Raw genomic sequence first — 19630 nt, 5'->3', positions numbered from 1 at the left:
CTCCTCTCAGTGGCACCTGTTTCATCCTGCCTATCTTTAAAACTCGGACAGGCCAGGCGCAGTGGCTCACGCCTGTAATCCTAGCACTCTGGGAGGCCGAAGTGGGCAGATTGCTCAAAGTCAGGAGTTTAAAACCAGCCTGAGCAAGAGCGAGACCCCGTCTCTACTATAAATAGAAAGAAATTAATTGGCCAACTAATATATATAGAAAAAATTAGCCGGGCGTGTTGGCGCATTCCTGTAGTTTCAGCTACTCGGGAGGCTGAGGCAGGAGGATTGCTTGAGCTCAGGAGTTTGAGGCTGTTGTGAGCTAGGCTGATGCCACAGCAATCACTCTAACCTGGGCAACAAAGTGAGACTCAAAAAAATAAAAAAAAGCTTGGGCCAAGTCGTGAGGTCCAAAGTCATGAGGCCAGTAAATTCAGGACTCACACTCAGATCATTACTTCCAAACTCTGTAGATTTCTAAGAAGGTTTACCTTCTTCTGGAGTTTAGCCTAGTTCTTAATTACCTTCTGCAGTGCTAATGAGGAGAAAGCATATTTACATAACCAAAGCTTGCTAAAACTATTTTGGATGATTTTGCCAGAATATTGCCCCTTTCCAGTATGAGAAAGGCGTCCATCAGTAAGCCACGGTCTTGCAAAGATATTGGTAGTTTCATAATTTGAATGTGCCTCCTGAGCGGTGCCCTAGTGAATACGTGTTCTTATTTTGATTTTAATTTGAGACTCCCTTATTTGATCTTTTAATTTAGAGTGTGGGCACATACAACCAGGATTTATCATCTCTCCTGAGAGCAGTGCGAGGATCATAGGTCCTCAGGGGCTTCCACACACTGTTTTCATCTCTTCTCCCTCCCTATAAGGCATTCTGACCACATTTCTCTGCTTTTTTTTTTTTTTTGCAGAAATTCAGAATTGAAATATAAAATTTTTAATAAGGCACAATTGCACAATTAATTGCCCCAGGAGATAACGAACAGTTAGTTTATTTGGGGGGCAGAGAGACACATTGCGTATTTTGCTTGAGGTTTTTTTCATCTTCTATTTGTTTCTTTCCACTCCAAAGCCCTGAGGCCTCACTGACGCGCATCAGACTGCAGGGGATGATTTTTTATGGGATGATCCAATTGACACGAAGTTCCTACTGCAGCAACATCCCCCATGGAGCCATGTTGAAATGTTAGTGTTTAAAGAAAGGTGGCAGGTGTCCAGGAAGTTTCCCTGTTCATTGTACAGCTGGCTGCTGAGTTAGCAGCTTCAATGTCAGACTCCGCCTTTCCTCCCGACTGATTTAAATTAATACCCTGGGTTTTGCACCTGGTGAGAGCAGCTCAGGTGACATTTGGCAGAACGTACTAAATAATTACTGCATATGAGTGCCTTTTTTTTTTATCAGCCAAAGAGAGTCTTTCTCATTCTTTTGACACTGTTTTAAGAGAAATTTTTAGGTATGACAAAAATATGTGAATATCCAAATTGCATATACAGATACTTTTCCTTCTACAGAGTGCACAAGTTTGTGAAAAAGTTTTTTTTTTCTTTTTTTCTTTCTTTTTTTGGCTGTAAAGGCATCTGAACAGTTTTGGAAAATAAATAATTTGTATGCTGCATATTTCACCCTAAAGACAGTCTAATTGGTGCAATAATTTTCATGGGAGAATAAAATTGTTTTCTCCTTTAATTGGCGAGTTTACAGATAAAAAGACAATTGTTCTGATATCTTTTGAGTAGTCTCTATTCGTCTATTTGCATGTCTGAAATCTCTGAATATTCTATCTTCTTGATTCTAAGCTACTTAGTAATTCCTAATTTCTGAATTGTTTTATAGAGCATATACATATTCTTGTTAAAGGATTGAAAGCAAATGAACAATAGTATACTCAGTTCTTCCTACTACATTGAACAGAGCGATTCAAATACAAATGTGCTGAATCTCATACGCAGGCTTGCTCAGGAGAATGGATATTCTCCTCTTTTGCAAGAAAACAGAAACTACAATTATGTCATTTATTTGACCATTTGTTCTTTGTTAGCATTTATCTAAAAAGAATTTTAATTATAAATGTAAGATATACTTATTATAAATGTTCCAGTAGTAGAGGCATGTATGAAATCAGAAGAGAGTTCCTTTTTCTACTCCAAAGAGTGACTTCTTTAATAATCATATTAACAGATGTTTCATTATCTCATGCCTGTCATCTAGCAGACACCGTGCTCAGGTGAGGGTGTGACGACAAACGAGATAAGGCCACCCACCACTGTAAGAAGTTTAGCCAGGTCCTATCCACCTCTGGGTGTCTGTGATTTTAGCACGTGAAATCCCTAAAAGTAAGAATGACTTTCTCCTGGCCTTTAAGGCAAAATTAGGCACTCATCAATGCACCTTGTCACCTTAATGTAGGTGATGGCCCCCTGGTGTATGTGATCCCTTTATATGTGATGATAGCTCAGGATTCCAGAAAGGACCAGTGTGAATGAATTGTTCCTTCCTTCATCACATGTTCACATAACACCTTAAGTGTCTGGTTTGGTTCTAAACACCGCAGATGTGGCAGTGAATGTAGCATACACCTGTCTTTGCCCTTATGAAATTTATTCAGTACAAGAGAAGGGATACAGATGGTGGCAAGCATTTTACAAAGTAAATAGATGTTAGATCAAGTCCCACAGTGAAAAATAAAGTTGGGAAAGACAACAGAGAGTGCAAAAGAAGGGGTGCAATTTTGAAGAGGGTGAGCAAGAGCCAGGCACCCTTCCTCATCAACTTTGTCATTTTGAAGGATTAAAACAGCAACAGCAACAACAAATCCTAATTAAATGCTCACGTGATGCCAGATCGTTTCCTAAATGCAAAACACAGTCACCCATCACCCTGTGTGGTTTGGGTGATCCTATTACTCACATTTGAAATATGAAGTTGCTGAAACTTTAAGAAGTCACGGAACTTGCCCAAGGTCAGGATTCTACCAGGTGTGAGAGCTTGTCTCCCTGCCTCCCTCCTACAGCCACCTAGAGTGGGGCTCAAGGAACCGCACCTGTGTTCCCCGAAGTGTGGGGTGATTGTAGGCGATGGAGGCATCGCGGTAAAGAAATGTGAGTCTCACAGTGATAAAATCATTTTCTCTTCAAGTTACTTTTTGATCTTTTTGATTAAATTATAGAGAAACATTTCAGTTGAGTGCTGGCATGTTACACACACCTCTCGGACACTTTCTAATTTACCTGTGTTACTAAGAAGTAACAGCTCAGGCCTTTGACAGCAAGAGGACATACACAGAGTTTAATAACAATGTTTTGTTTCATTGCATTTATTTTTATGTCAGCTTTCAACTTGTGGATTATGATATCGATTCGATGATTCCATTTACAAATTTACATTTGCTTAAGCAAAAAAAGAAGAAGAGCAAGAGCGTTGATTTAAAAAGGATAACTTAGGTGACACAAAGATTTGACCACCATAACGAAACTTGTATGTGAGTGACGATGTTCACCGGAGCTGTCCCGAGCTCAGAAGTCCGACAGCACGGTGGCGTATGTACAGTGTGGCATCTTACACTGATTCCCGGTTCTCGCTGTACTGGTCACATCAAGGGCCAAGAAAACGATGGCAGTAGCAGGAGGACGGGGTCCCCCTGTTCTCCAGGCAGGACACACGTGGGGCGTTAGGAGAGCAGGCTGCTGGCTTGACCTAAGCTGAGATCAGTCAGGCAGTGATACCAGTCATTGGAAAAGGAAGGACAACAAAGATACACAACTGCACAATGTCCTCGTCACCCCAGTTTGTGGTGAAGCGACAGTTCCCCCGAGCTCAGATGCTGTCTTGTAGATGCAACGTCTCACGGTGTACACATTACTCAAGTTCTCCCTCGTCTTCTCGGTTTGGGTCTGTTTCATTGGTTCTCATCTCCCAAGGGTCATGTATCAAGATGTGGAGCTATTTTTGCTTGTCACAATTGGGGGGTGCTACTGATGTTACCAGCCAACTGGGTCGCATTGCCCACTGCACAGAGAAGAGCCAATACACTGAGACAGTCGGGGTGCAATGGAGAAAGAGTTTAATTCCGCAGAGCGTTAAGCCGGGAGATGGGAGGAATTTCTCAAATCTACCTCCCTGAGAATTTTGGAGACAGGGCTTTTTAGGATAGTTTGGTGAGCAAAGGATTAGGCAGTTGGGTTTACTAATTGGCTAGGTTCGGGGCAAAATTATAGGGGTGTAAAAATCATCTTTCTCGTATTGCTTCAGTTCATGGGGTCACAGTTCCAGTTTTGTCAGTTTCCTGGTATGAGCTGCTGGTCTGGGTGGGTCAACGACCCACAGGGCCTAGAAGATAACTCAAAAAACTGTCTTTAGGTTTCAAAAGGGTGATGTTATCTACAGAGAGAGTTAGGAATCTGCATGACAACCAGCTATGTGAGTCCAGAGTAGCAATTATGGACAGCGACTCATTATTATCCTTATTTTTAGCTAGGTCTGGTCCTTCACAGAGTTTTGGGGCCCTTTACCCTAGTTCTCCCCTTGCACCCCTTTATTGGTTTGTGTAAAGGGCAGTTTCACTGACGTTTAGTGAGTAAAGACCAGGGCTGCTGCTAAACGCCCTGCAATGCCTGGGGCAGCCCCACAAGAAAGAATGATCTGGCCATGTCAATACTGTTGGTGTCAGTGGTACTGACGTCAACGGTCAGCTCCTAATAAACTCCTCTCAGATTTTCCCTCAAGGTGGAGCTACGTGTGGTGGTTAAGGCTCCTGTTTAGTTGATGTGATGTCTGTGCACAGTGCTGTTGGCAACGTTATAGCCCTAGGCATGGGGACAGGGGGATTTTACTCTTTTTGTTCCAACTATAATTTAAGATCTCTTCACTTTCATGAGCAAAGGAGTATAAACATTCTGCCGGCTTTGCCCCCTTAATTTTGTGTCCCTCTCTGCCAGGTGCTTCTGATCCGTTTCTCTCAGGTTTTTGGGTTCCAGATTTTCTTTGTACCAATGCGGACACACCCCCCTCTGCTAAGCTATACATTTCCTTTCTTCATTGCCCCTCTGAGCAGTATGGCTCATGCAACCATTATGTTATTCATGGGCCCTTTCACATGTGCAGATCTTGTCTCACCGTCTAAATTCCAAGCTCTTCGAAGAGAAAGCCTATGTCTGTGCCTCCTTTACATCCTTTGCAGCTGTAATTGTTTGTCTCATGGTAGGTGTGACAAGTGTCTAATTCTTTCAATTATAATGTGTAATTGCAAATGTAAAATTCAGCATTGGTTTAATGACCACTTTGGAAGGGGAGGAGAGAAGAAAAACAACTATGTGAAATTTGCATGTTGAATATGAGAGCTGCATCCTGTTTTTAGCCACGTCTAAGTATTCTAAACACACGCACATGTAGACATACACGGATGTGCACAAAATACATCTCGAAAGTGAGGAAATATGAAATTCACTGGCTTGCTTATTTCATAAATTTACTTATTAATAATACAGTCTACCATGAAATAATTTATTTCAGTTTGCATAATTTCAATCCTGTTGGTATTTTTGTACTAAAATATGTTGGTGAGAAATGTTACTGGCAAAAGGAGAACAGAGCTTCTGAAGTTGGGCATCCAGCGCTAAGAGAACCACGGTGTGTGGGTGGCCCCTGTTCACAGGAGTGAAGATCAGATCACAGTCTTAGCAAGTTGAGCTCTGTCCACTGGGCTCCAGCCCCTCCCCAACATGTTGGATTCACTCACCTGTGTCCCGCCCGAAGGCTTGATTTGCCCAACACTTTCTGCCATGACTGTTCTTCCTGCTTTCTCTTTCCAACCCCTTCCTGCCCCCAAGGGTGACTCAGTGAATTCTCACTTTCAATAAAACTTGCTGGAAGCCTTGCTGGGTCAGGTTCCCAGCTCTGCCTTTCCTAGCACAACCTACAATGTCACGATCCATTCTGCAGTTATTTCCTGAGCACCAAATATAAGCCAAGCCATATTCTAGGCATGAGGGAGTGGCAAAGCTGTGAATAAATCAGAAAAAAAAAAAATCTCTTTCTACATGAGCTGACATCTCAGTGGAATAATGGAAGCTCCCTTTACTTGAAGATGTCATTGTGCACTCTACGTATCACATGTAATACTTGCAGTAAATCTAGGTGAGAGTTATTGTCCTATTTGTTTACAAATGCAAATGCAGATTTAGAAAGGTTAAGTAACTTGGACTAGGTCACGAAGCTGGTGAAGGGCCAATCCCAGCCCCACGATCCCAGCTCAAGCTCCTGCCTCTTCTCACATCACCTTGACACATACTCAGCGTGTGGAAGAATCATGAGTCCCCGATATTTTCTGACCTCTTGGTTTCTTCTGAGTCCTTGACTAGTCGAATAATCTATGGTTTAGAGTGACAGGCATATCATTTTAGGCAAAGTTATTATTGGGAAACTCAAAACTATAGCCGCATCTATATGGCCATAGTATTCTTACATCTGAATCCTTGTTCTCATAGAGGGTGTTAAAAAGGCTGATCCTAAACTCATCATTTTACTTTCTGCTGGTTTCCAACCCACTGGTTTGTGTTAGTGTATAGAGTGTTGGGTCCTTTGGGACCACTTTGGATGCTGGAAAGTTGTCCAACGTAAAAATCAATGGATAAAGTGAGAGAAGGAGTTGAGACTATAAAAAGTCAAAACACATGGATTTGTTATTCTCCTAAAGGGTGAACCCATTAGAACATATTTGCTCTGTGTTGCATTTTCTCTGGACATGAGAAGCAGTCATTGCTGTATTAGCTTATGTAAGACCATTAGCCTGTTTGTTGTGCTTTTCTTTTCACTTTTTTTTTCCCTCTTGTTTTCTTCTTATTGCCTTAGGGAGTTAGCCCATTATGTTATTTTGAGAAAGGCCTGTAGTAACATTTTAGAGAATTGTAAATAAAGCTGCTTATGAAATAGTTCCCAAGAAATCAACTGGGGAGGGGGACGCATAAAAGAAAAGAACTCGTGGGTAGAGTTTAGAAGAAGCTATATGGAAGAGCATCTGAAGGTCAATTTTGGGTCATTGGCAACCTCCTGGGTCATGTTGTCCCGCTGAAGAACTTTGAACCATGCCTTTGAGCACTCCTTAAAATTCTTCAATTTGTTCATACTCTTTGAGCTGTGTGAACACACGTCTCAATAACTCAAACCAAAGACCTAATTTCTGTTCTGGAGTTTTTTATTTTTTTTTCCACCACGATCCCCTCCATCTATTTAGAGTTTTTAAACGCATTTTGTCTCTTTAATGCACGCTGTTGACATCTTGGCCAGATCTGGTTGATCAAGGCATTTAGGCTCTCAGAGCTTAAAAAAAATGGAGCAAGTTGCTAACACTTAACATTCAGGTGACTTCACATAAAATAAAGGTTTCTGGCTTCTCTTAACCAAAAGCTGTGGCTACATTGTACTCATGTACCTCCATTCTCTCATGTAAACATCTGACTAGAGATGACTGCTACCATGGCTACTATCTTTTTTTTTAATCTCAGAATATCACAGGGGTAAAAATGTTTTAGTTACATGAATTACTTTTGTACAGTTTGAGTCAAAGTTATAAGGGTGTCCATCACCCAGATAGTGTGCAGTGTACCCATGAGGTGTGAATTCACCCCTCCCCTCCCCCCTCCACCTGCTATGATTTCTGTTGAATTTTACTACCATATGTGCACTTGAGTGTTGATCTATAAGTTGCAATTTGGTATTGAGTACATACAGTTTTTGTTCTTCCATTCTTGTGATACTTCACTTAAAAGGATGGTCTCCAGTTCCATCTAGGTTTTTACACAAGGTATTAGTTCACCATTTTTTATGGCTGATACTCCACGGTATACATATACCACATTTTATTGATCCACTCATGTATTGATGGGCACTTGCGTTCTGTCCACATCTTTGTGATTGTGAATTGTGCTGCTATAAACATTTAAGTGCAAGTGTCTTTTTGATAAAATGACTTCTTTTCCTTTGGGTAGATATGCAGTAGTGGAATTGCATGGCTACTGTTATTAAAAAGGATTTGTGCTCTCTGCTAACTGCATTCCCTCCACTCTAGGTTGTTGTGGGTTTGAGCAACTTTATCAATTTGCTTTCTCTCTCTGAACACTAATGGAATTTAAAGTTGTGACTCTTGGTCTTTTCTGTTAGTGGTAAGCATGTGTGTGTGTGTGTGTGTGTGTGTGTGTGTGTGTGTGTGCTTCAAACCATCATGTGAAGGCCAGGGAAGTCAGTATACATTAAAGAAGAGTACTTGATACTACTATAAGTGTTTCAACTTCATTTGTTTTTTTATCACAATATTTATTTAAAGACTTAAATATCATTAAAGGAAGGGTGTCGATCCATTATGTTTATCAACAGTGGACACTGGATAAAAGAATGATTTTCAAAATGTAGATCTTGCCAATGAGTCATGATAAAGATTAAGAATTCCACCACCGGTATTAAGAACTAAGATAGAATAGAAAATACCATCATGTTATCGATTGATAATAGATTGATAAATAGATAAATTGGGTCATAATCTAAACTATATTTCTTACTGTGGGTTGTAGTTGCAAAAATTTTGAAAGCCACTAGGTTGTCAAGGTTGACATTTAAGGAAGTAAACAAACATACAGTGATCTCTGCCCTAGGGGCAACAGAAAGCTACTGCCTCTTAAAGAATTGATAGAAGCTACTTCCTCTTCTTAACAACTTAACATTTCCATATTTGATGGAATAAAGATATATGAAAACCATTAAACCTTACAGAATTAGATGCCAAGTAGCAGAGTCAAGTTTGTATGGTGGCTAAATAAGAAAGAGGTAGCAGTAAGGGTTGAAGTATTTTCAGATGTCTTCAGGAAGGAAATGAGACTCTATTGAAAATGCCTTGAATTTTAATTTTAATTCTTTATTGGATTAGGATGACTTAATAATTAAAATCACACGATCAATGTTAAATGAGCTAGTTCTTTATATCAGCTTATTGAAAGAGCCATCATTTTTTTTTTTTCTTTTTCTCCCATAGTCAATATTGATGAAATTCAAACTAGGCAGGTTTTAACCGATTACTTAGGCCATGCCATATATGCAGAAAACTGCCATATGGTCTTTGTACTGTGCCAACTGCAAAGAAGTAGATAGAGATATATCTTCCTTGTTTTATTGCATTCGATGCATAGACTGGGGTAGATAAAAAATTAGCAGTAGGTTTAGCTGAAAATTTGCTTAATTTCTATGTTGTGTTAAATAATTTTTTAGATGTGAGCAAAACTCAGGCACTGAAGCCAGTGTCCAATTCTTCAGCAGGAGATTCCAAAATAGAAGTGTCATTGTGTCTTAGAATAATTAGGTTCTTTAAAACAAACAAACCAAAACAACCTCTTAGTTTACTCTTGGAATATGAATGTATCAAAATAAGAGATTTTTTTAATGTATCTGCATATGATTTTGTCTAAGTTCTTTAGAAAATTTATATACTTATATATATGTATATACTTATACACATATATATTAACATATATTTAATTTGAAAAGCATTTACTTGGTTCTTGCCTAATTGTGTGCACCCATCTCCCCTTATTAATGAAATTCATTTCCGGGTGTATTTTTTTTTTTTTTCCGGTCTGAGGTAGAGGTAATCTTCATCTTAACAATGGACATTAATAATCATACCCACACTACTTTCTCTGAAAAACTTCTCTTATGTTCCAAATATTAATGTAGCAGAGTCATGTTCCTTTAAAAAAAATTCTTAACTGAATTTGATTGATCACATTGAGTGGAAGCAGGAGTAATATTTGATCTAGGATTTTAAAAATGAAGGAATCCTTAAAGCCGTTGTCTGTAGGGAATGTTGGAACAGAATCAACAAGAGACATGGAAGCCTTGTCTTACCTCCAAGCTGACCAGCACAGCTTCTGATAGGAAGTTATTCAGGGACTAGGAGAGGGAATGGGGTCGTGCAGGTATTTCTCTTTGAGAGTGGTAACGTGAGATACAGGGATTATACTCAGAATAAAAAAATCAGCTGTGTTAACCTCCTACTTTGCTTTGTGATTAAAAAAATATATATATTCAGCACATGTTATCCTACAGTGATTAATTCCCTGCTCTTAATAATAACAATTAATTGGACTCTGAGCGTTTTGCTTCTAATTAACTTTACTTAGCAAATGTGAGCAAGAATCCTAATCTCATAAAAAAATATATATAGGCAAAATCTCATGGAGTATTCTAGGCTCTTAGTGCATTGCACTTCTAGGTGCTGGATTCTCAGAAGCGTTTTGTTTTTGTTTTCACAGGATGTGTGAGACTGGTGAAGGGCTGTTTATCTTTCAAACGCGAGATGGGGAGGCCATCTATCAGAAAGTCCACTCTGCTGCCTTGGCCATAGCCGAGCAGCACGAGCGCTTGCTACAGAGCGTGAAAAATTCAATGGTATGTTTGGAATTTCTTCCGTATGTCCCAGTGTGTATCACTGTAGAATGCAATCTGGTAATCTCTGTGCTGAAAAATATGGCCAGCGTGATTTAAGCAGATGGTTTACTCCTGTACCCACCAGTGTATTACTTGGATTAAATGCCATCCTGGAATGCTGAAAGTGGCCAATTGCTAACAGCATAACTGTACATCCCTGTTACCTACTTTGCAACTCAGTTATTATACCTGTATATATTAGAAAATCCATTGGATATGAATGGACATCTGTAGATACAGCTATGTGGATCATCTACCTATATGTAACTACATCAGAAATTATCATTTCAAATGTTGACAGGGGCCAGAAAGAAAATGAAAATCAGAGAAGAGGGCTGAGGGCTGAGGGAAACTGGAGTGAAATGTCAAAAGCTCAAGACAAGACAACTGTTGACATGAGACTGTGGAATATGTGTAGGTAGATCACTTGATTTTTCCAGGGAAGCCAAAGGTTTGTGTCTGTATGTAGCACCTTCCAGTTGGTAATTGTTGGAAATCTAAAAAACAATTCTTTGTGGGCCAAAGAGAACCTGTGTGCAGATGACATGCTACGCACAGCCATGCATTTGCTGTCTCTGATTGACAAACCTTCACAGTCATCCATGTATAAAGATGCCCCAGACACATACGAGCACACCTGAACTTGCCCTCAGAACGCCCACTCTTTGCATTGTGTTATGCTAGGGCCTCTAGATTGCACAAAGAGTTACGATTCATGCGTTTCTTTAGGAAGGGTCAATTCACAAAATCATAAATGAATGCACAACAGTTAAAAAATGCAAATCTTGAATTGTAGCTGCAAACATATACATAGAACTTCACATCTGGGAGGAAATCTACAAAACCAGAAAAATCTGGGTTGGCATGGTGAGATGAGGATAGTTTGAAAACTTATGATTTAAACATGTGGAGTGGTCGGATTTAAAGAGGGGGCAAGCCTGTCAGTAAGATGATCTGTCCCAAAGCAGTCCCAGATTGTCCCCAAGTGACTTTATACACAGCGCTCTGGGGTATTAGACCAGGGGTCAGCAAAGCTTCCTATAAAGGGACAGAGAGTGAATGTTTTGGTCTTTGTGGACTCATATAGTCCCTGCTGCAGCTGCTTTAACTCCCACTGTAGCATAACATCAGCAATAGGGAACATGTCGTCACAGGGCCATGGCTGTCTTCCAAAACAGACAGTATTAGTGGGGTCACTGAAATTCAAATTTCATATTATTTTCATAATCATGAAATATTGTTCGTCTTTTGATTTTTCCCCAAGTCATTTGAAAATATAATAAACTTTTTTTTTTTTTTTTTTTTTTTTTTGCTTATTGGTCATGCAAAAACAGGCAGGAGACCGGATCTGGCCCTCAGGCCAGAGTCTGAAGAGCAAGTGCTCCCTGAGAGCTGGTGCTGACTTCAGCATTCATAGGAATCTAGAGCTGGACTCGCAAACATGGGCACAGTTTCAGAGGTGGCAATAATTCAGCCTGCTGAGGCCTGGGCTGAAGTAAGGGGTGGTAATGGGTAATTCTACATGCCAACCTGACCGGGACACGGAGTGCCCGGGCATTTGGTTAAACAGTATTCTGGGTGTATCTGTGGGAGTATTTCTGAATGGCAGTAACATTTCAGTCAGTAGGATGAGTAAAGCCAATTGCCCCGTTGTAACGTGAGTGGACCTCACCCAGTCTGTCGGAAACCGGAATAGAACAAAGGCAGGGTAAGAGGGAATTAGCTGTCTTTGCTTGATTGTCTTGAGCTGGGACATTGTTTCCTCCTGCCCTTGAATCTGGACTATAACTCATCACCATCAGCTCTCGGGCCTCCGGGATGCAGATTTGGGGACGTCTGAGCCTTCATAATTGCATGGACCAATTCCTTATAGTCTTTCTCTGTCTGTATATGTATTTACATTTACACTCTGTATTTACATGTATTCTGTTTGTTCTGTTTCTGGAAAACCTTGATTAATGTAATACAGGAGTAGACACAGATAGCGCAGAGATAAAGGTCCATGCCGTAAGACTATGTTGACGGTTACTGCCCACAAAACCAGGCCTCGTTCCAACACCAACTCTGACCCATTCCAGCTTTGGGGAGGAGAGCAAGGTTCTGGTATACCTGAGCTCTAGTTTTCTCCTTTCTAAAATGGGGACAGTAACAGCGTTTATCTTAAAGTCTTCTTGTAAGTCTTAAGTGAGCCATAACACATTCAACACAGAGCCCATCATGTAATACGTTGCAGTGAAATGTAGCTGTTATTACTGTTATTAATAGCTGAGCCATCATTAGTATTGCTATTAATAGCTGAGCAGACTGGTTGGTCCAGATTGATCCTAGCGGTGGCTGATGAAAATGGCTGCGGCAGATGATTTATCCGGCAACAACTATGTCCATTTCATCTGCATCTCATCCCTCTCTCGCTCTCGCTCTTGCTCTAGCTCTCTCTCTCTTTCTCGGAGTGACTAAGTAGAACAAATCTAAAAACAAGATTGAGAAGGAGTGGGGAATGATATAATTTGATAGTTTTTAGAGAATCAGAAATTAGAGACTGCTATAAGAAACTATAAGATATAGTTATATTTATCTAATACTATTTCCTGATTCCCAGAGGAAGCCATGCATCATTGAAAAATTGCAAACAACACAGCTAAACAAAAAGGACAAAGTCAATCACTGATAGTCCTGCTGCAGCCATCCCTGACTTTGGAGTGTGTAGCTTTCCAGCATTTTAACTATGTATACAGAGAAAATAGAATTATATTGAACACATGGCTTGTGACCAGCTTTTTTGCAAAACCATATCTGCATTAAAACTCATCTGCAATGTCATATTTCATGGTCTTATCTATCATATCATATCATACGTATGTTCCATGGACTTTTAAAACTGTGCTTTAGCTCCGTGCTCAATCTGTATGTGTCAATGAGTAGTTGTTCAGGTTAAATTCTTAAAAATTGAGAAATCGAAGGCTGTGAATGCTTTTGAGGATTTGCTTTTCTTTCCAAGTAGCCTTCCAAGATCCAGGCTTGGTATCCACTTCCACATATTCTTACCAATTCTGGATATTGCCATAGAGAGAGGTCAATGAATGGATGGAGGTGGGGGGAGAGCTGTGAAGTAGAATTCAAATCACTTAAAACTTACAGAGCAACATGTCATGGCATTAGTGTTATGTAGCTATCCCATGAGACGCCTTTAAGCACCTAAAGTTTCTCCAAGATTACCTTATTTGTAAAGCCATCAATTCACGAAAATTGTTTTGTGCTTGAAAGTCACATGCGTGTGTTTTTCCATTTACAACCTAGTTAGTTTTCACTAAAAATTAATCAGAAATATGAGTAACTCATTCAGATCATCCCTTTGAAAATTTAACTAGAAAATAATGTCACTTGCTCTTAATTTGCTGTACTCTTAGCAGGTTCTACAAAATGAATGTGATTTTAAAGCAGCGGCAGCCTGTTCTAGGTGGAAATGAGCAAGCTTCAAAATGGATTCTGAATCTCAGGGAGTTAACATGGGGATTGTGAAAAGTTTAAATGTACTCAATGTGCTTCAATCAATCCCTGATTAGGAGATAGCATGCTAAAATAAAACAAGTGAAGACAGTATTACTGGCCCATCCTGCTTGGGTTATTGTTCTGATTTTGCTGGTAACAGAGAATGGATCCACACAGATCTGGCTAGATTCTCCACGAGGAGCAGCCTGCGTGCCACCGCTGGCTTGCTTCTCTGAGATGGCCGTGGTGCCATTGGAGGAAGATGGTGACACTCACCTCCAGCCTAGCCTCGTTATTAGGAAGAACTAAGTCACTGCTAACTGCCACAACAGTGAATGTCCTGGCAGTGCACCTGCAGACAGAGGCTGCACTGTGAGATCTGTGCCAGTCTGCAGTTAGCCCTGCGTGGACTGGTTGGCATCCGCCTTGTGACCCTGAACCCTCAAACTCACAATGAGGAGGTGTGTGTGTGGGTCAGATGCTAGTAATGAAAGTTGCTGTGGGCTGAACACTGGCTCGCCAGGGATGTCTGTGCTGTAATCTGCGGAACCTGGGACTGTGACCTCATCTGGCAAAAGGCACTTTGCAGAGGGGATTGAGTCAAGGATCTGGAGGTGGGGAGATTCCCCTGGATGATCCAGGCTGGTTGAATGTAGCCACAGGGTCTTCCTAAGAGGGAGAGAAGAGGACTCAGAGTCAGACAGAGGCAACGTGATGATGGGAACAGAGGGATGGAGAGAGAGATGTAATGACGCCATGTGGCTGGCCTTGAAGGTGGAGGAATGGGCCTCGAGCCAAAGGCTGCAGGTGGTCGCCAGAAGTTAGAAAAGTCAAGAAAACAGAAATTTCCCCAGAACCTCGAGAAAGAGCCAGCCCTGTTGATGCCTTGAGTTCAGCCCAGTGAAACTGAGTTTGGACTTCTGGCCTCCAGAACTGTAAGACAATAAGTTTGTGTTGTTTTAAGCCACCCATTTTTGGTAATTTGTTTCAGCAGCCATAGAAAACTGAAACAATAATAATATCACTAATGATACATTAACAATGTATTGTGTCTCTATTCCATAACAGATGACATTTTGAAGATTTTTTTGTGTGTGTACTTTTTTAACCATCACAAAAAATCTTGGATTAAAGACCCAAAGCCACCAGTTTAGGAGTGGTGGGGCTCAGATTTGGAACAGGTGTGCTGGGATGACCCCCCACCTTACGTTGTATCTCTGAATCAAGCCCCTGGACATGTTTTCTTTATCCTGCAACAGATTAGCTCACTGCTGTTCTAAAAACTCCAAATTAGTGGCCGCCATGTAAAAATTAACAGGTGTCCCATAAAGCTCAGATTACTGTATTATCCTGAAAAGTGAAAAGATCTGGAAATATTGATCTCACATCCCAAAATAGCAATGCTTAGACACGCCCATGTGTCTGCACTCTTTAGACAGGATGGGGATCTTCAGTTCTCTGCAGTCCTGACACTCCCCATTGCTCCAGTCATCAAGTGTCCCATCTGCGGGGACTGGATAGCCATGCTGTGGCCAATTGATGTCTACATGTGTTCATTTTCTATTGCTGTGGAACAAAGTACCACACACTATGCGCTATTAGAACAACACCCCCTTATTGTCTCAGAGTTTCTGTGGGTGAGGAGATTGGACATGGCTTAGTGGAATCTTTTGCTTCAGTTTCTTACAAGGCTGTCGTGTGGGTGTCAGTTGGGGGTGCAGTCTCATCTCAAGGTAAAACTGGGGAAGGATCCACTTCCAAGCTCTCATAGTTATTGGTGGAATTTAGCCACTGTGGGTTGTAGGATGGAGAGTTTCCATTTCTTGCTGGCTGTTGGGTGGAGGCTACCCTCAGCTCCTGGCCACATGGGCTCTGCAATGTGGCCATGTATTTCATCAAAGCCAGCATCTCCTTGGAGGGTGGAGGCCACGATCCTCCATATCATAATCATGGAAGTAGCACCCGTCGTCGTCTTGTCATATTTTATTGGTTAAGAGCAAAACACATACCCTGCCCACAGGCAAGGGGAGGGGACCCCACACGGCACACACACCAGGAGGAGGAGATCATGGGGCCACCTTCATCTGTGTCCCCTACACCATTCAAACTTCTGGAAGAGTATTTATTTAGTGCCTTGATTTTTATCTTTTAAATATTTTTTTCCCATTTTGTGCTGTTTGCTAATATTGAACATCTGCTATATGCCAGGCTCCTTGGCAATAATAGCCGCTACCATCTATGCCGCCTCCTATAATATACTAGATACTTGACTTGCTTTTTCTCCAGTCGCCACAATAACTCTGTGAAGTAGATTCATTCGTTTCTGCTCACTCATTTGTTCATTCAAACATGTTTGTTGAGCACCTACTATGTTCTGTTTCGTGCTGCAGGATACAGAGGTAAACAGACACTCAAGGCCCATGCTCTCCCATGGGGCTTACAATGGAAGGGAATATTTTACTCATGACCCCTGACCTGGAAGGCATCCCTTTCCCTGTCCTAGAGATGAGAGTGGGAAGTCACTTGCCTGAAGCTATAGAGCTCATTACTACTGGAGCCAGGAATGCAGGGTGGCTTTATGTAGTCCCTAATTCCCCACCTCTGGCTGCAAAGCCTCACTCCTTTGAAGGGTTTTAAAGCACTTATGTCCTCACTGAGCACAGTCTTAGCATTTTCAAATTACCCTGATTATCAGAGCACTTTTCAGAAACATCTGTCAACTTATATCTTTAAAGAAAATCACTGTTAAAAGAAACCCCATTCCTTTTAGTAGTTTTTCTCCAGATAGCAATCTTGGAATTCCTCCTCCACCTCCCACTTTTTAAATTCAGTGTATTACTGTCATTCGCTCTAAGGGCGTGTTGGAAGCAGGAGGGGTGGGCCTGCGGTGTTAGGGAAGGACTGTTGCTGAATGGGATGGGGTGGCAAGAACAAGCACGGGTGTGCTCCCAGCTGCCAGCTGCCTCTCGGGAGAAGCACAGAGCGACTGCAGACGCCGGGTACTCCCTTGCGCAGCGCGCTATTTTTGCCGCCTTTGAGATCCGTGTCTATGACAAAGTCTAATTTTGGAACGAGGAGTGGCACTGTGTGGGATGTTCCTCATTCCACCACGGGGCCTGTCATGTTTAGAATTTCCTTCAAGGCGAGAGCCTCAAGGTGAAGAATGCCTGCGTTTCAGCAGGTTTCCTCAGGGGCCCTGGCATAGGGCTCCACTGAGGGTGACGTCCCAGCCCCCCAGGATGACTTTGGCCCCGTGCTCTGGAGCCCTGACCACACTAGGTGTGAGGGTTCCGTCTGACCTGCTCCTTGGCACCTCTTTTTGTTTGGCGAATGGATTGATTTACTTCCAAACTGGGTTTTGCAAATACAGTTTGCTAATGATTTGTAGAATTCAAGTGGCGTTCTTCCACCAGTTAATTTTGAAACCAAATTAATTTATATGCAACCTAATTTTAAAAGCAATATGCTACACAATTTTTCTTAGATATAGAGGGCATGAAAATATCATAGAATCAATTTTGTTACCGTTCAGACACTGAAATAGACTTTTGCGTGGTGTGGTTTTATGTTTATAAACGCTCTTTTCACAACTCGACCTCCTCACCCCTCCCCCCACACAAAAAAATCTATTTGTACCTCTTCTTCTATTTATGGGCTCTGGTTAATTGGGTTAACTTATGGATTTTTTAAAATGTACTGCTTAAAGCCATTATCAGCTTTCCCCTCTTCTGAATTAAGCCCTTTTTATATCCTGGCATATTAATTATCCTTCAAAAACCCTACCTACTACTTGCAAAATAATATAGTAGATCTTATAAAGACCATACGATAAAGCAGAATTTTTTTTTAATCTTTAAAGGAGCTTAAAATTTAGATGAGGAGTTCTGATGTATACCCCTCATGCAATCATATAGTTCCGTGGGTTCAATTTACTGGGATCTCTTTAGAGGGCAATTTGTTCTTACTTATCAAAATTAAATTCACACAGCTTTTTACCCAGCAATAGTACTTCTAAGAATTTACTCTAAGAGACATACTAGCAGAAGCCAAAATGATGTGCACAAATGCTCATGGGGGAGTCCTTCCTTTCCTATTATATTCTGCTTCTTAACAAATATTCGCTGAGCCCTGCTGTCCACTGGACAATATGGATATGGGAAGCTGGGGACATGACTCAGAAGAAGATGAAGTCCCCATTCTTGGGGGGATTATTTACAGTAACAGAAATAACCACAAAGAGGTTAAGTGGCCACCAAAGGGGGAGTGATTATGGCACCCAATATAATAGGAAGCACGCTAGGCAGTTATCTAGAAATAAAAAAGCCATGTATGGTAATGGCTACATGAAGGGAGTCAGATGTGGTTATATCAAAGGTGTGTGAAGCAAATGAACGAATATGAGGCAGAACAGAAGGCAGATGCTGACACTCACACATCCTTTTAAAAGCACAGAAAATTAACTTCCGGCAGGATACAAAGGTATGTGCTAATGCTGGCTATCTTTGGGGATCAAGACTGTGTTTTAAGAGTCTAGAAAAGGACCTTTATATATCCCTTTATGTCTTTCTCTTCCATTTGATTTTTTAAAGCCATGGCTCCATAATTACATTTATGGGAACAGAAACAGTGGGTGAGTTTCTTGCATATGGCAGATTGAACTGATTCAGCTGGTGAGAGAGAGGGAGGGTTCTCCCACTAGCAGTGAGTTCAACTACAGGAAAAAAGATAATGATAGTTTAAAAATACGTGGTCAAGAGTTAAAGCTAGATAGGGACATTTTCAGGGCTACCAGCAGAGTCTCTGTCAAGGCTCAAGAGCAATCTTCTTAGAGACGGTTGTACCTACGCTGAGTTTTAGGACGAACAAGGGTTAGCTACACGCTGCCGCCCTTGCTGGGGGTGATGACGTGTCTGACACTCATTGAGAACTTACCGTGTGTCAGGCCCAATTCCAAGCACCAGGCATGTATTAACACTGAATCTTCAGCGTGCCGTATTGACAGGCACAGTCATCCCCTTTTTATGGCCGAGGAGTTTGCGGGGTGGGCGCACAGCTCGGAAGTGATGGAGTCAAGACCTAAACTCAGGCGACGCTGGCTCTAGTGTCCACAGTCGAGCCACCGTGCTGTACTTACTCAGCTGAAGTTAAACCAACGAAATTAAGTCACAAAGCGTGCAGCATGAATTCTTTAGAAACTGGAAAAAAATCTAAATGGGATTAATCTCCCTTTAATAATAGACATTTACAACATCCTAAACTGTTCATTTGGACAGGGTAGATACAGATGTCACTCAGCCTCCTTCTTTAAATTTGCTACGACTTTGTTCAATAAATCTCATTCTCTGGCCAGGCGCGGTGGCTCACACCTGTAATCCTAGCACTCTGGGAGGCCGAGGAGGGCGGATTGCTCGAGGTCAGGAGTTCGAAACCAGCCTGAGCAAGGGCGAGACCCCGTCTCTACTATAAATAGAAAGAAATTAATTGGCCAACAAATATATATATAGGAAAAATTAGCCGGGCATGGTGGCACATGCCTGTATTCCCAGCTACTTGGGAGGCTGAGGCAGCAGGATCGCATTAGCCCAGGAGTTGGAGGTTGCTGTGAGCTAGGCTGACGCCACGGCACTCACTCTAGCCTGGGCAACAAAGCGAGACTCTGTCTCAAAAAAAA

General features: G+C 41.5%; 1 protein-coding gene across 1 annotated transcript in view; it reads left to right on the top strand.

Annotated features, from left to right (window-relative positions):
• DOK5 (docking protein 5) overlaps window positions 1-19630 on the top strand; it is a 151370-nt gene that overhangs the window by 108499 nt on the left and 23241 nt on the right. Inside the window, exon 6 of the mRNA XM_012761184.2 lies at window positions 10296-10431. Within this exon, the coding sequence (XP_012616638.1) occupies window positions 10296-10431 (136 nt within the window). The remainder of the gene's footprint in view (window positions 1-10295; window positions 10432-19630) is intronic.

Source organism: Microcebus murinus, chromosome 16 (genome assembly GCF_040939455.1).
Source record: "Microcebus murinus isolate Inina chromosome 16, M.murinus_Inina_mat1.0, whole genome shotgun sequence".
Classification (NCBI taxonomy): Eukaryota; Metazoa; Chordata; class Mammalia; order Primates; family Cheirogaleidae; genus Microcebus; species Microcebus murinus.
This window is presented reverse-complemented; position numbering and strand designations above follow the sequence as displayed.